Source organism: Callorhinus ursinus, unplaced genomic scaffold, assembly GCF_003265705.2.
Source record: "Callorhinus ursinus isolate GAN/ISIS: 27379988/994484 unplaced genomic scaffold, GSC_fseal_2.0 scaffold10, whole genome shotgun sequence".
Taxonomy (NCBI): domain Eukaryota; kingdom Metazoa; phylum Chordata; class Mammalia; order Carnivora; family Otariidae; genus Callorhinus; species Callorhinus ursinus.
This window is the reverse complement of record NW_027397072.1, coordinates 38,522,277-38,538,639: the sequence shown is the minus strand read 5'-3', so window position 1 is coordinate 38,538,639 and position 16,363 is coordinate 38,522,277. Positions and strand designations below refer to the sequence as shown.

Here is a 16,363-nt window from a genome sequence, read left to right as displayed (position 1 = left end):
AGACATCCAAATAGCCAATGAAAAACATATGAGAAGTTACTCAACATCGTTACTCATCAAGGAAATCTACATTTTCACCACAATACCACCTCAAGATCTACCAATATGATTATAATAAAAAGTGTGACAGCACCAAGTATTGCCAGGATTTGCAGCCACTGGAACTTGCACTCACAGTTGCTGGAGCAGAAATAGAAAGGGGCAGTGTTTCCTGAAGCCAAACCTGCGCGATTCAGCCCTTGCATTCTGAGGAATGTACCCAAGGGAAGAGAGTGTGAAAGTCCACAAAAGACATTGCAAAAATGTTCCTAAAGTCTTTATCAACAAGAGTCTCCAATCTGGAAGAACTCATAGATTGAAAAATGAACTGTGATAGATTCATATACTAGAGAACTTTTCTGCGGTAAAAAGGAATAAATTATGACCACACCAACAACACAAGTGAAGTTCAAAAAAACATGTTGTCAAAGGAAGCTGAAAAGTACATACTGTATGATGTCATTTATGTGAAGTTTAAGACCAGGAATGGAGCCCTGGTGGCCGCTGGTACTGGGGGAGGATGGGGTGTGGAAGTTACTGCAAGGAGAGTAAGGAAGCCTTTGGGATGTTGGAGGCAGCAACTCTCTGGAGTGAGTAGCAGTTAGAGGAGGCTATGTGTATGTGTATATTCATTTAGGCGTGTATTTAAATTCACCTTATATACAGGAAATTCACTTTGCTGCATTTAATATTATCTACTTTTTAAATGAATGAGTTAATTAATGAATAGCACTTACGGAGTCCGAAAATCAGATTTTTGCCCCCCATCTTCTTCCCTAAAGCACTGGTGTCTTGAGTAACCTGAGCTCTGAGAACCTCTGATTTCTTATCTCTAGAGGATGATGTGTGACTATTTGCTCTGGATGCGTAAGGCCTTGGTGCAGCATATTGGACACAGGGCACATCTCCAAGACTTCAACAAATGGCAACTGGCAGAGTAATTAGAGTAATTACTATCGCTGTTGACTGTCATCACTAGTATTATTGTTATTATTACTATTATTATTAATAGTATTAGTAGGAATATTTTCTTGGATATGGGCTCCTTTTTCTGCCTAGTTCTCTGTCTTAAAACAAAACAAAAAAACCTCAAAGAGTGTTTCTCAGAAAAAGGATTTGCAGGCCTGAGCTAGAAACCTCCTTGAGAGAATTCACTGAAGGTTTGGTTGTTTTATGTTGTTCAAAAAGGAAGCTTTCGAAGGACAAGGTCCCTTGCAGGTCATGACCCTTGAGCCCTGCAAGCCCTTCCCCAAAGCAGCCCCTGCCCCGACGAACAGACCACAGAGCAGAGCGCAGGTGCTGGAACGCCCGCCGCACCCCTCCCCACCCCCCACAGCCCGGGGGACAGTTTATGCTCAGGGCTGTGGCACCGTGGGAGGAACTGTATAATCCTGCTGGCAGTAATAACTGGCAGCATCCCCAGCCTCTGCTGTGCTGATTTTGAGGATGAATTCTGTGAGACTGAATCACAGAGAACTGATCTGGGACACCAGACATTAGGTTATCAGCATCATAGATGAGAAGCTTAGGAGCCTGGCCTGGTTTCTGCTGATACCAGCTCAAGTAATCGCTGATGCTCTCGTTGGCCCTACAGGTGATGGACACGCTCTCTCTCAGGGACGCAGAGAGGAAGGCCGGAGACCGGGTCAGCCCAGAGCTCCCGCTAGCGGCTGGGAAGGGAGCAAAACACAAAGTCACCATTGTCTACCAGGTCCCACTCCACTTTCCTCCCAGAAGATTCTGGCGGCCCTGATCCCCTAACCTGAGAGCACCTGGGTCTCCGAGGGGAGGGGAGACCCCGGGTCAGGGATCCACAGAGCCCTGGGGCGATCCCACAGTCAGGAGGAGAGGACCCCCCAACCCCATCTCGGGGATGTCCCCTGCACTCCCCTCCTCGCCTGGGAGGCAGGCCAACAGAAGGCAGAGGAGCTGGGTCAGGACACCCATGTTCCATCCAAGGCTCTGCCTGAGGCTCTTGTTTGCCCCAGATGTCTGAGCAGCCTATTCATGAGGATTCTGAAGAGCAGAAATGGGCTCTGGGGGAAACACGCAAATCACCGAGGGGTTGGGCGGGTCTGGCTGCAGCTGCAGAACCAGTGCCTCCTGGGGAATCACACAAACCCAGGATTCACGTCCAGTCCCAGAGGAGCTTCTGCCAGGTGTTTGTCAGAAAAAAAAACTCTCTCTGGGGCGCCTGGGTGGTCAGTCGGTTAAGTGTCTGACTCTTGATTTCAGCTCAGGTCATGATCTCAGGGTCCTGGGATGGAGCCCTGTCTCAGGTTCCAAGCCCAGTGGGAAGTTTGCTTGAGGATTCTCTCCTTCTCTCTCTGCTCCACACCCATTTCCACTCACTCTCTCTCTCTAAAATAAATAAATATTTAAAAAAAAAAAGAAAAGAAAAAATCACCTCTAATTTTTCTGATCTCTATATATCCTCATGGCTCCAAATTTTGTACATCTTCTCAAAACAAGAAAATAATAGATCTGGGATGACCCTCCAAGACTTAAATTTTTGTATGAACATAAACTTTTCCCTATAGAATTCATGAGCTCTCATCTTCTAGGGATGGGTGTGAAATATCAGTTCTATATTGATATGTTACTTGGACTAAATAATGATGAATCATGGACAAAAAGATGAGAGAGTATATCCTGGGATCAAATCCATGCACTGCCTCTTCAGGCACTATGCAGTAGAGAAGGCTTATACATTGTTAGAGGCTATTTCCATGGTCAATATTATTCTTTATTTTGGAGGTTAATGTCATCTGGGTATTAACTTTCTCTGCTTTCTATTTTTACTGTTTCTCATTCTTCTCATCAGTTTTTGCTGATTATATTTCATGCCTTAGAGTAACTATAAGTTCTCTTTTGTCTGACACAGTCCCAATGTGATCTTTAACATTTAATAGCACCCCCTTTTTGCTCTCACAAATAACCCAGTTTGGGTGAAAACTTATATGACAGCCCTCTATTCTGATCTTTTTTATTCCTAGTTTACTAAGACATTTCTTAACTAAAAATTAGTAATGAATTGTTAAATTTTATCAAATATATTTATAACTATTATCAGCATGATCAAACACATGTATTTATATATTTTTAAAATATATATTTATAGTTACATCACCATATATACATATATAATAGTCCCAGAACATGAATACATGTATATTTAAGTATGTGCCACCTTAAAAAATATATATGCACCTATATGTATATTCTATATATATATGCATATTTTTCTATAAATAAGGTAATTTTAACTTTTTCTTCAAATATTATTTTGTCTTTGTTTCTTCTTAATATCTTTATGAACAGATTGCTAAATATTCATATTGAGGTCAATTTTAATAAAATGCATCTAAGTAAGTGTGTAGGTGTATAAATATTGTATTTGTCAGCTTTTGCATGATGATTAGTAATAAACCACTCACAACCAAGTGGCACACAATACTAAGCATTAACTTTAACATCCACAGATGTTCATGTTAACGATGGTTTGGCTGATCCAGGCAAGGCTCAGCCAGGTGGTTGTGTTACATGCCACTGAGATGCTGTCTAGCTTGTGGATAGTGTTTCATCTGGAACCAAGATGCAAGGGCAGTGACTACGCATTTTTCTTTCTTTCGTTTTTATTTTTTAAGTAATCTCTACACCCAGTGTGGGGCTTAGAACTCACAACTCCCAGATCAAGTCGCATGCTCTACCAACTGAGCCAGACAGGCACCCCTGCTCTGGGCAAAATATTCTAATGGCAAGTTTCAGAAGTGAGCAAAATCCCCAAACCAAGCTGCACAAGGGAATTTAAGTCCAATGATCTCCAACACAGGTGAACAAAATTTATATTCTTTTGCCTTTGTAATTCCTCAAGTTTCTAAAAACCTTTAATCTATTAAATTTTCAAAGTATTCCTCAAAAAGTTAAAAATAGAACCCTACTACCCGGTTAATCGCCCTACTAGGTATTTACCCAAAAAATACAAAAATGGTAATTCAAAGGCATACATGTACCTCTATATTTATAGCAGTATTGTTTACAATAGCCAACTTTTGGAAGCAGCCCGAGTGTCCATTGATAGATGAATGGATAAAGAAGATGTGGAATATTATCAGCCATAAAAAAGAATGGGGGCACCTGGGTGGCTCAGTCTGCCTTCGGCTCAGGTCATGATCCTAGGGTCTTGGGATCGAGCCCCGCATCGGACTCCCTGCTCCGTGGGAGGCTTGCTTCTCCCTCTCCCACTCCCCCTGCTTGTGTTCCCTCTTTCACTATATCTCTCTCTGTCAAATAAATAAAATCTTGAAAAATAAATAAAAAAATAAAAAAGAATGAAATCTTGCCATTTGCAATGACATGGTTGAAGATAAAGAGTATAATGCTAAGTGAAATAAGTCAGTCAGAGGAAGACAAATACCATATGATTTCACTCACATGTGGAATTTAAGAAACAAAACAAATAAGCAAAGAAAAAAAAGGAAAAGAGGGAGAGAGAGACAAACCAAGAAACAGACTCTTAACTATAGAGAACAAACTGATGGTTACCAGGGGCGTGGGGGGTGGGGGTGGGTGGGTGAACTAGGTGATGGGATTAAGGAGTGTGTTTGTTGGGGTGAGCACAGGGTGATGTATGGAATTGTTGAATCTCTATATTGTACACCGGAAACTAATACGACACTGTACGCTAACTATACTGGAAATAAAATAAGTATAAAATAAAATTAAGTTAAATTAAATAAAAACAAAGTATTTGATCATGTCATTGGCAGATAAGTGTTTTTAGATTATACCATTGTAAAAGTGTTTTCAAATCTAGTTTTGTGTTAACTCAAAATAAAGCTGAATGTGGTTTCAACATACAGCTTTAATAGAAATGGTCTTAAATGGCTTCATTGGAAAAAAAATCTTTTTAGCTGAAGTAAACATTCTCTAAACCTGGTAACTTGTTAAGGTGCAGATTCCCATCTCAAGGTCTAAGGTGACCCGCAATTTTGTGTTTATAAGAAGTTTGCAGTGATGTAGATGATGCTGCAGGCCGCTGGGAAAATGTTGAGGGAAAAGAATGGTATATTCATGTTTAGTGTTTTTGTGTGTGTCAAAAATGTTTTTCATCTATTTGTTAAATGATTGCTATATTTTTAATGTAATTTCCTCATTTTCTGTTTACCATATAACTCAATAAAGTTTCAGGCTGTGATCCCAGACCTGCTGATAATACTTGGAAGCACATTCAAGCGTCTTCTGGGTCCATCCTCCAGCCAGCAGAGCTCCGAGAGCCGGCCACCCATCATTGTCATCCCTTCTGGAAGCACATCTCCCCCTCGTTTTCTCTATAGCTTCCCTTCGAGGTGCTCAACGAGGCAGCCTCACTGGAATTTGGAGGTCAGAAGGGGAGGATTTGATCCTACCTATCAGCAGCTGCAGGCAGAGTGGACGAGGTGAGGCCCCGAGGATCACCAGGTGAGGGGCTTCAGAGGCTGCAGCATCAGCACCTCACCCCTCGCCTTCCCAGACAGGCCTGAGAACCACATGGTTAGGCAGCCTGTACCTTCGGTGGCGACATGCTCTGGCTTCTGGGGGAGCACCAGGGAATCACCCATTTCTAGCCTCTGCTCTCCTTCTTATCACACTCCCTAGACTTTGAAAGGTTTTGAAAGGTTATTGTTCAGAGTCAAACTCTATGAATTTGAAACATTCCTGCTTGGAATACCTAGAGTGGCTTCTCTTTTGCTGTACGAAGCCTGGCTGATGCCATACCCCACACTCCTCAGGTGTAATCATCTGGGGGAAAGGGAGTCAGTCAGGGGGCCGAGGAGCCTCCCTGCCCCTCTCCCAAAGCTCCCAGTGACCTCCAAAGTGGGGCTGCCTCTGTGAAACTCTCTGAGCAGATGTGGGCACCAGGGGAGCAGCGAGGGCAGCCCAGCGCCTCACGTCTGCTTCCCTGGGGGTTTATGTTCTGACCTGTAACACTGTGGGCGGGTTGCTGTTATACTGTTGGCAGTAATAGGTCCCAGCATCTTCAGGCTCCAGACTGCTGATGGAGAGGGTGAAATCTGTCCCAGACCCACTGCCGCTGAACCGCGACGGGACCCCAGTTTGCAACTTGGATGCTTCGTAGATCAGGGGCTTAGGAACTTTCCCTGGTTTCTGCTGATACCAGGCTAACCACCTGTTAAGTGTTCTGACTGGCCCGGCAAGTGATGGTGACTCTGTCTCCCAGAGATGCCGACAGCGAGGATGGGGACTGGGTCATCTGGATTTCAGAACTGGCTCCTGGGATTGGAAACATAGAAACAAATATCCACACTATGAATCATGTTATAAGAGGCCTTCGCTGGGGGACCACACTGGCTGAGTAAATTCCCAGGGTTCTCCTTCCTTACCTGGGAGCCAGATCAGTAGGAGGCCCAGGAGCTGAGTGGGAGCCTTCACGCCCATGCTGTGTCCTGACTGGGACTGCGTCCTGCCCAGGGTGTGACTAGCCTGTTAATTAGTGTTCAGGGAAGTGGGTTGTGCTCCAGTGATATGCAAATCAGCAGGGAATGGAACATAACTGGGCACAGCCGCAGGGTTGAGTTATCGCAATAATGGTACAGATGCAATAACCCTTCTGCTCTGGGTAGCATAGACGTTGTCACAATGTTTATTCTTCCAATCCATGAGCATGGAATGTTTTCTCACTTCTTTGTGTCTTCCTCAATTTCTTTCATAAGTGCTCTGTAGTTTCTAGAGTACAGATCCTTTGCCTCTTTGGCTAGGTTTATTCCTAGGTATCTTACGGTTTTGGTGCAATTGTAAATGGGATCGACTCCTTAGTTTCTCTCTCTTCTTTCTCACTGTTAGTGTATAGAAACGCAATTGATTTCTGTACATTGATTTTCTATCCTGCCACTTTGCATGAGTTCTAGCAGTTTTGGGGTAAAGTCTTTTGGGGTTTCCACGTAGAGTATCATGTCATCTGCAAAGACTGAGAGTTTAATTTCTTCTTTGCTGATTCATATGCCTTTTCTTTCTTTTTGTTGTCAGATTGTCCTAGCTGAGGCTACAATTTCTAGTACTATGTTGAACAGCAGTGGTGAGAGTGGACATCCCTGCTATGTTCCTGATCCTAGGGGAAAAACTGAAAGCTTGAGAATGATATTCGCTGTGGGCTTTTCATAGATGGCTTTTATGATATTGAGGTATGTTCCCTCGATCCCTACACTGTGAAGAATTTTAATCAGGAAAGGATGCTGTACTTTGTCAAATGCTTTTTCTGCATCAGTTGAGAAGATCATATGGTTCTTGTCCTTTGTTTTATTTCTTTAATGTATCACATTGATTGATTTGCGAATGTTAAATCATCCTTGCAGCCCAGGAACAAACCCCACTTGGTCCTGGTGAATAATCTTTTTAATGTACTGTTGGGTCCTATTGGCTAGTATTTTGGTGAGAAATTTTGCATTCATGTTCATCAGGGATATTGGCGGGTAATTCTCCTATTTGGTGGGATCTTTGTCTGGGTTTGGGATCATGGTAATCCGGGCCTCATAGAAAAAGTTTGGAAGTTCCCTTCCATTTCTATTTTTTGAAACTGCTTCAGAAGAATAGATATTAATTCTTCTTTAAATGTTCAGTAGAATTCCCCTGGGAAGCAATCCGGCCCTGGACTCTTGTGTGTTGGGAGATTTTTTATTATTACTACGTCAATTTCCTTGCTGGTTATGGGTTGGTGTTAGAAGTTTTATCACACTTAGGAAGCTGGAGCGCCTGGGTGGCTCAGTCGTTAAGTGTCTGCCTTTGGCTCAGGTCATGATCCCAGGGTCCTGGGATCGAGCCCCGCATCGGGCTCCCTGCTCGGCGGGAAGCCTGCTTCTCCCTCTCCCACTCCCCTTGCTTGTGTTCCCTCTCTCGCTGTGTCTCTTTCTGTCAAATAAATAAATAAAATCTTAAAAAAAAAAAGAAGTTTTGTCACACTTAGGAAGCTTTTCACTTGTGTTGCCTGGTCGGACAGAGCACTCAGAATGATGGAGGACACACGGCTTAGCTGGAGACAGGTTAGCAATGGCAGATACTCAATATCTGGGCACTTACTTACACATCATGACACCCACAGTTTTTTACTACTCTTCTACCTCATTGCATCTCTGGATGGTAGTGATGATAATTTCTTATGCCAAGAATAGCAGGAAATTATAGCAAAGAAAAATCTCTGTGGCCTCAATAATATTCACAAGCACCAAATAAGAGGAGTCTGTACAAGATCTTAGAGTATCTGGGATTGTATAATATCTGATGGATGCCGTCTTAGAGACACAGTAAGAAAAGTGTACCGTGAATCTTAAAGAGACCAAAAGAACTCTCTATTCACAGGACAGCAGACTGATTCTGTCCCGTAACCTCCAGGGAGAAACACCTCTGCAGGCAAATTTGTGCTGCTCTGGTTGAACCTGGTCACTGGGGGGTTATTGCATTTTAAAAAATGAAAAGAAAAAAAAAACCTAACACCAGCTTTGGCAGCCAGAGGTTGTTGCCTACATAAATATTTTTATTCTAGAAATCAAGAATTAATAGAATTCTAAGAACTTATCACAAGATAAATATTGATATAATCCTCTTCGCTTCTGTCAGGGCTGGGCTTTGCTGCTGGACGGACTTTTTACAATAAGAGCACCAGGTGCAGTGTCTCCCGGGAGTCCCAGGCCAGACCTGCACAAAGAGAACATGTTTGTCCATGAGGGCCACAGGACAGAATCAGAATGACAAAAGCCCAGAAATTCAAAGAAATTTTACAAGGTCCTTGCATTCGGTGATTATACATCTTTTAAGACAGAGAGTCTTCTTCTTCACTCCGATACCCTGATGTCCTTGGTGTGAGAAATTAGCAGCACAGGGGCGCCTGGGTGGCTCAGTCGGTTAAGTGTCTGCCTTCGGCTCAGGTCATGATCCCAGGGTCCTGGGCTCGAGTCCCGTGTCGGGCTCCCTGCTCCATGGAGAGCCTGCTTCTCCCTCTCCCTCTGCCTGCCGCTCTGCCTATCTGCACTCTCTATCTCTCTGTCAAATAAATTTTTAAAAAATCTTAAAAAAAATTATCAGCATAGAGAGAGAAACCCAGGATATTTACAGATTGTTCCTCTCAATATTCAAGTGTGTACTGATCAACACATGCATGTCAAGAACCTACTGAGGCTGGAGAAAAAACTGCACGAGAATATTACAGGGATAATTTGTCAGAGCTCACACAAGGCCAGAAAGAGTTATTGTGTGCACCAGTGAGAGTAGAAAACCTCGTGATTCACAGGGCATCCAGCTGAGGACTCAAAAAGCCTTTGCCTTGGGAGTGGGGCAAATTACCCCTGGACAAAATGCTATTCTGGTCCCAACTAACAGAGCTTAAAAGCAAGACGCAAGTTCATCAGACAGATTCAAGTGGCAAGATTTGATATTTCGAAAAGAAAGATTAGTAACTTTAGCTTTAGAAATTGTCTAAAGTGTAGTATTGTGAGAAAAACAGTACTTAAAAAAGCATGAACAGAGAGAGCATCAGTGAACTGTGTGACAACTTCAAGCAGTCTGTTACATGAATAATTGGAGTCTTGAGAAGAGAAAGTGAGGAAGTACAAGAAACATTTTGAAAAAAAAATTGGCTGATTTTTTTTTCAGTTTTAAGAAATCTTTATCAGGACTTGCACAATTAAAAATCCAGAGTCCACTTGAAACCATGTACTTGATGGTTGAATATAGAAGTGCAAGGCAGATCACACAGAACTTCCTCCATGGTCCTGGTGCAGTTGCAAAGAAGTTCTAGAAATTGAGTTGTCTGGGGAATGTCAGAAAAAAATTGTCTCCAAAATGAAAACACATTTTCAGGGGTGCCTGGCTGGCTCAATCAGAACAGCATGTGACTCTTGATCTTGGAGTTGTGAGTTCGAGGCCCATGTTGGGTGTAGAAGTTACTAAAATAATCAAATAAACTTAAAAAAAAACCCCACATTTTCAGTAACTGAGAAACAGACTCTACACCAGGAAGTCCTCTTTCGATTTGAAGCTAGTACGTATTCATTTATTTAGTTATCTGTAAGGTTGCCTGTTTTGAGTGAGACCCAGAGAAGACCAACACTCTGCAGTAAGGATAATCTGCAGAGGAATTGATGACCCAGCAGGGCAGTGATGCTTAAGGGGCTTATGGCGCATAGGGAGAGCGTTTGGAGGCTCCAGAAAGCTCCAAAAGGAGAAGTACAGTACGGACCTCTAGAGTATTGGGATAGTGCCATGATCTCTTTGAACAACTCTCTTTTTAAGATAGGGTCCTGGCTTGCTCTTAAGTCCTGGAGAGACTACATGTTTTATATAGATCCTGAAGTAGACATGTGATCTAACCTGTACGAATTGAGTGGTAACATCCAACAAGCCATAACATACCCATGCACAGCAGTATCCTATCATCAGGTAGAAATGGGGTATACAGGCTAGGCCTTGACATAGTTCCCAAGGCACACAGGTAAGTTGTTCAAACTCTCACGGCACCTGCGCTTGCTGAATTGCTCCCTTTCCTTCATCCTAATCCTATGGGGATTCATAAAAAATAATAACAATTCAGATCCAGTGTATGCAAGATATGCATAAATTGAAATCAGAAGTAGAGTTTTATAGGCTTAAAGACCACTTTAAGAATAGTCAGGGAAGAGCATGTAGGGAGAAATTCATCTAGTGGGCAGAACTCAGAATTGGGTTCTCCAGTCCACTTTACCTCTCATAGAGATAACTTGAATCAGAGTCTTCACTCACTCAGGGGCAGCAATTAACAGTGTGGTCACATGGTCAGAACACTGGATAAAACAAGACTGGGAGATTGATGAAAAGGAGCGCAAAAGTAGAGTTTTATGAATAGACCTCTGGCCTGGACACATACTGTAAGAGTATTTGTGTCCTACACAAATGTTCACCTCAACACACACCCTGCACAAGGAGCTCTCAATCATCAGGCAGAGTAAATGACCAACTCTGTGGATGTCAGGTAGCCTCTTATCCAGACACCCCAGTGCTTGTTCATTGAGCTCGGGCATAAAGTGGCCATGGTGGCAAGGATGGAGGCTATGCATGGACTCCACAACATGGACTTTCCCTAAACAAGACTTATCCAGCTTTTTGACTCTAGGTAACTGTCGAGCGAGACAAAGGAAGAGATCAATACTGATCCCTGAACTCTCACAATGGCTTCAGGGCCTGGGGCTTCTAGCTAATCACCTGGTGGCTATATCCCCTTGTCTTTCCCTTACTTTTTAAATAAGGTTTATTTGTAGTGATCAACCTGATAATTCGTTCTTTAAATTACCTAATATAAAAGTGATTGTGCCTGACCTGGAAAATAAATAAGCATCCCCTTCCGGGGAAGAAGGAGAACATGTCTTGAGTTTTACTGGAATCACGGCATCATATTAGCTAGATGCACGATGGCACTGGACTTTAGTTGGAAACATAAACACACATAAACAAGTGTTTTGGACATTGGAGGACAAGGGAGTGGAGCAAATTGCCTATATATCTGCTTAGCATCACTGCTTTGCCCTTCTACAGACTCATCTGCATCACTTCCCACAAACCCTTTCCCCTATGACTCTAGATCTTGTTTGGTTAATGGAAGGTGTTTGTGTAAGATCTAAAAATTGGAACAGCATGGGAAAAACTTACTCTCCAGTGGCATTATGGGCCAAAGTATATGCAGGTCACAGATGGGTTTCTTCTAATTCTTGAGGTTTATCATGGGTTCTGAGCTATCTCTGGGGACTCATCTTCTTTGGAGCTGCCACTGAAATTATTTGTAGCAGATTTTCCATGATTCAGGAATTTCTTGATTTGAGGAACTCTGGAAGTGGCTTCCTTGACCTTTACTCCTCAGACTCCCCAGTGTTCAACCCTATAATACCCTGGGCTAAGCCAACTTATTTGGAAATTCCATGAGGGCATCTGTTTTCCTGAGAAAAGCCCAACTCCATCTCTCTTTTAGTACAGATTTTGTATCTTTGAAATAAGTTCTCTTATTTAAAGTCTTAAGATGCCCATTAACTGCTTCCTTCATCCCATCGTTTTCCTCCTGATGATGGCAGGCATTCAAGGCACAAAGCATTTTTTCCTCATCCTAGTCCCATAGGAAAAAAGGAGTCCTTAACTCCCATGCTTTTCTGCTATTACTTGGAAATCCTTGTGTAAATTTATAATGTATAACATTCCTAATTTAAAAATAGAGTCTGTATGTTTAATAAACATAAAACATGCTTTTGGGTTTAATAGAAATTAACTGGCTCAAAAATTCACATAAAAATTAATTGATGCATCTAAGGGTACAATTTCTAATTACAAACTTAGCAAAATGGTACATGAAATTGGATACATAAATTATAAGATAACACAATTCAACTTGTTCTGAGAGGCTCTGAACATTCAAAATAATGTTATCAAAATAGAAGTACAAAGGGAAAAAAACCCCAAAAGAATGAAAAAATTACTAAGGAAGGAAGGAACCCACAAGCCCACCATCTTGTGCAGTAATTTCTCTTGAAGTGTGTTGATTATTATTTTATCAAGGAAAGAGTGAATCACCTTCACTATGAGCTCAGCAAACCTTTCTGCTCAGCAGCTGTTGAGACACCAAGCAGTCCCCTTGCCTAAGAAGAAATAGCTAGAACCACAAGGCCTCCCTGGGTGACAAGCTTGAGCGCAGTAGGTTTGTGTTCACAGATGTAAAGTTGTGAAAGCAAGTTATATATTTGACAAAATATCCAGTATCACAAAGCCTTTGAGTTGCTGTTTACACCCAGAATCTATGAATTTTACAGAACTAGGCTAGGGTTCCAGAACATTGGTTGATCACTTTGTAAACGAAAAACTTAGGAGCCTCTCCTCGTTTTTTGTGTTTTATAAACTAAAGTCACTGGCTGGCTGCTGATGGTGAGTTTGTCTCCTGGAGTCATGGACTCAGAGGCTGGGAACTTGGTCAGCACGATGTCACCTCTGGCCCCAGGGAGTAAACATGAGGCAAGTGTCCCCAGTGTTCTCCAGATTGAAGCCACCACATTCCCAGCAGAGTGAATTTGGCTCCTCATGCCCCAGTGTGGGTACAATGCTCTCTGCCTTGGCCCCTCCAGGATTCTTCCTCCCAGTGATTTCTCTGCCCATGGCCACATCCCTTTGCAGCTCCATCCGTCAGGCGGTAGAGGCTGTATGCTCCGCCCTTGATTCTGGGCTAGCCTGTGTCTTGCGCTGGTCAATAGAATGTGGCAGACAGGATGTTGTTCTAGCTCCAAGCCTAGGCTCAAGAGATCTTGCGTAATTCCTCCTTAGTTTCTTGGTCCCTACAACTTCCCTATGAACAAGGCCTGACAGGCCTGCTGGAAGATTAAAGACCATGTGGAAAAGAGTCCAGCTGCCAAAGATAAAGCTATTCAAGAGCAGCCTACAGCCAGCCAACCCTCAACAGTCCATAGAATTATGAGCCGAATAATAACTAAACATTCTCCAAAGCAGATGAAAAAGTCAACCCACAGATCCAAGGAAGCTCAACAACCCGCAAGCAGGATAAACACAGAAAATAACAGTTAGGCACATTGTAGTAAAACTGATGGAAACTGGTCATAGAAGAAAACCTTAAAAGAAACAAGATAGGAAAAAAAAAGTATCAGAGCACAAAAAAAAAAAAAAAAAAAAGGACTGCACACTTCATGCCTAGCTGACCACAGGACAACATCTTCAAGCACTGAAGGAAAAATATGTTAATTTAGAATTCTATTTCTAGTAAATATATCCTTCAGAAATAAAGGTGAAATAAACCATTTAAAGATGAAAAAGAAACAGATAATTTGTCACCATCAGACCTGCACCACAGAAACTCAAAGGAAAGTACTGGCAGAAGATAAATTTCACCAGATGGAGACACAAAAGAAATGAAGAGCACCAGAAATGGTAAATGATAGGTACATATAAAAGACTTGTCTTCTGATTTACAGTTTCCTGAAAGACAATTGACTAAAGCAATGTGAATAAGAATACATTGCGAGTTTTAAAATATATGTAAAAGTAAAATGCATGACAAAAATAGCACAACGATGGGCATGGGGTGATGACAGTACATAGTTATAAGGATCTCACTGTGTAAGTGAAGAGGGAGACTATTAACTTACAGGAGACTGGGATACCTGCCAATGCAAAGAGTAACCCATGGAACAAGGCTTCTCAGTGTGGGCACTGTTAACATTGTAGACGTGAAAATTCTTTGTTGTGGGGAGCTCGCCTCTGCATCCAGTGGCGTGACAGGGGATGCAGGTTGGGGAGAAGTATTCACAGTGGTCAGTGGATGGTGAAAATACAAGTTGCGTTATTATTAATTTATAAATTTCTACGGTCAGGTCAACCCTTTGGACCCTGCACCTGGGGGTGGAGGTCTCTAACTACCCCTTCCCTTGTTTAGACTAAGAGGAGTCCCGAGGCTCCCAGCCAACAACCAGCACCAGCTGGCAGACATGGGGTGAGACCAGCTTAGGTCTTTCAGCCCAGCTGACCTTCCAGCAGACTGCAGGTGCATGAGCAAGCCCCGGCAAACCAGCAGAGAAAACACCCAGCCAACCCACAGCATCGTGAGAAATAATGAGTTGTTGCTCTTTTAACCCTTTAAGTTTTGGGGTGCTCTGTTATGCTGTAATAGATAAGAGAACAGCAATACCTGAATCCATCTAAAGTTTCTGTCTAGATCGCTGCTTGGCTCTGTCCACCTCTGCATTTTCCTCTATGTAGATCTGGTTTAAATGGGAGACGGTAACTCTCCAACCTGCCCCTGCTGTACCAGGTCAGAAGACTTGGACTCTGAGAGTATGGAATCTAAAGTCTGGGTACATCACTCCTCTCATGCTGTAGCCTCCTGCAGGAAGCAGGTGTCTTTGTTCAACAACTGGCATCCACAGCCCAGAAGGGTATTTTTGTCTGAGGACCTGTCACTGGGAGAGGCCAGCGGAAGTGCTGCTGGCAGTAATACACCCCCGCGTCTTCAGCCTCTACTCCATGGATGGTGAGGGAGAAGTCAGAGCCAGAGCCGCTTCCCCGGAACCGGAATGGGGTTCCGGCCGCCCGGGCAGAAGCCCCAAAGATGAGCAGCCTGGGAGCCTCGTTGGGTTTCTGTTGGTACCAGGCCATGGAGGTACCTACCTCCTCGCTACTTCTACAGGTGATGGAGATGAAGCTGTCCTGAGATGCTGCTAGGGTCTCTGGGGTCTGAGTCAGGACGAGCCGCCCCCTGCAGCCTGCAAGGACACCCCATCCAGGCAACACAGTGTATTACGTCAGTCAAAGGCTTCGAGGAAATATCGTTCCTCAGAAGAACCATGCCATGCTTAAACTTGACAGAAACGAGAAGTCAAGAGCCCCCGGGCCTTCCCACCTTTGCCTGTGTCCAAGAATTCACATAGTTTTCTGTTGATGGGTCCTCGGGCCCAGGGTAAGCTATGAAACGTGACCCAACAGGGCACAGCTCCCCCCCCCCCACAAGAGGCCGATGGACGCATCCCTCCCTTATAGCCTAAACGGTCCCTGGTGAGCTTCCAAAGACAGGGTGGGCATGCGGTGGGAGCATGGACAGGGTCCTCCATGGTCCTCAGGTGGCCGAGGACAGGTTCAGGGCTGTTTGTGCCTCTGCCTCATTGTCAGCCTTGGGCTCTGTGCCCGGATTTCCTACTAAGCATTAAGTCAAAACCACACCACATATCCCACTCTAATTGCCCAAACCCCCTTTTGAGCATATGATCTCTGTGTCAAAGGCTAAAGGTCCAGTTCCCGATCAGCAGTGGGAAACATGCTTACCCTGAAAGCCCATCACCAGGAGACAGAGGAGCTGGGCCTGGAGGCTCATCTTGGAGTATCCCCTGAATCTGTTGCTTCTGCACCAAAGGGCAAGAAGGATGGGGCTGGGCAGGTAGATCGTGGTCAAGGCTGCTCTGGAATGAGGGCCCATGCCCAGGGTTAAACAAGCACGGGTCTCCATGGAGTCGATTTGCATGTCTGAAGGCCTGACAGAGCTCTTCTGTCCTGCCTCTCAGGCTGGCAGGCTCCCTCTGCCTGCAGCTGGAGGAGGTAGTAGAGGTGATGGAGGTGCCTCTGGTCCCACGGAAGCTGAGGTTGGATTGAGGGAGACCAGGGAGGCTGGCCTATTCACAGGGCTCCTCTCCAGAGATAGCCAGCTACCTGCAGAGTGATCACTCAGGGATCTATTGTTACAGAAATGGGGTCTTGTTCTGCTTTCTGCTCTAACTAGGTGCCAAGTTAACCATTGATTGAAGCCCAGACCAGACAGATAAAGCAA

The 16,363-nt window shown here is 43.8% G+C and overlaps 2 gene segments (V, D, J or C); both read right to left on the bottom strand.

Moving 5' to 3' along the window:
- Nucleotides 1–5,141: 5,141 nt before the first annotated feature.
- Nucleotides 5,142–6,490, bottom strand: LOC112821300 (immunoglobulin kappa variable 1-5-like). The segment is given in 3 exon segments: nucleotides 5,142–5,457; nucleotides 6,001–6,312; nucleotides 6,423–6,490. Coding segments are annotated over 3 exon segments (433 nt in total).
- Nucleotides 6,491–14,952: 8,462 nt separating this feature from the next.
- On the bottom strand, nucleotides 14,953–16,096 carry LOC112821298 (immunoglobulin kappa variable 3-15-like). The segment is given in 2 exon segments: nucleotides 14,953–15,308; nucleotides 15,865–16,096. Coding segments are annotated over 2 exon segments (552 nt in total).
- Nucleotides 16,097–16,363: the final 267 nt, after the last annotated feature.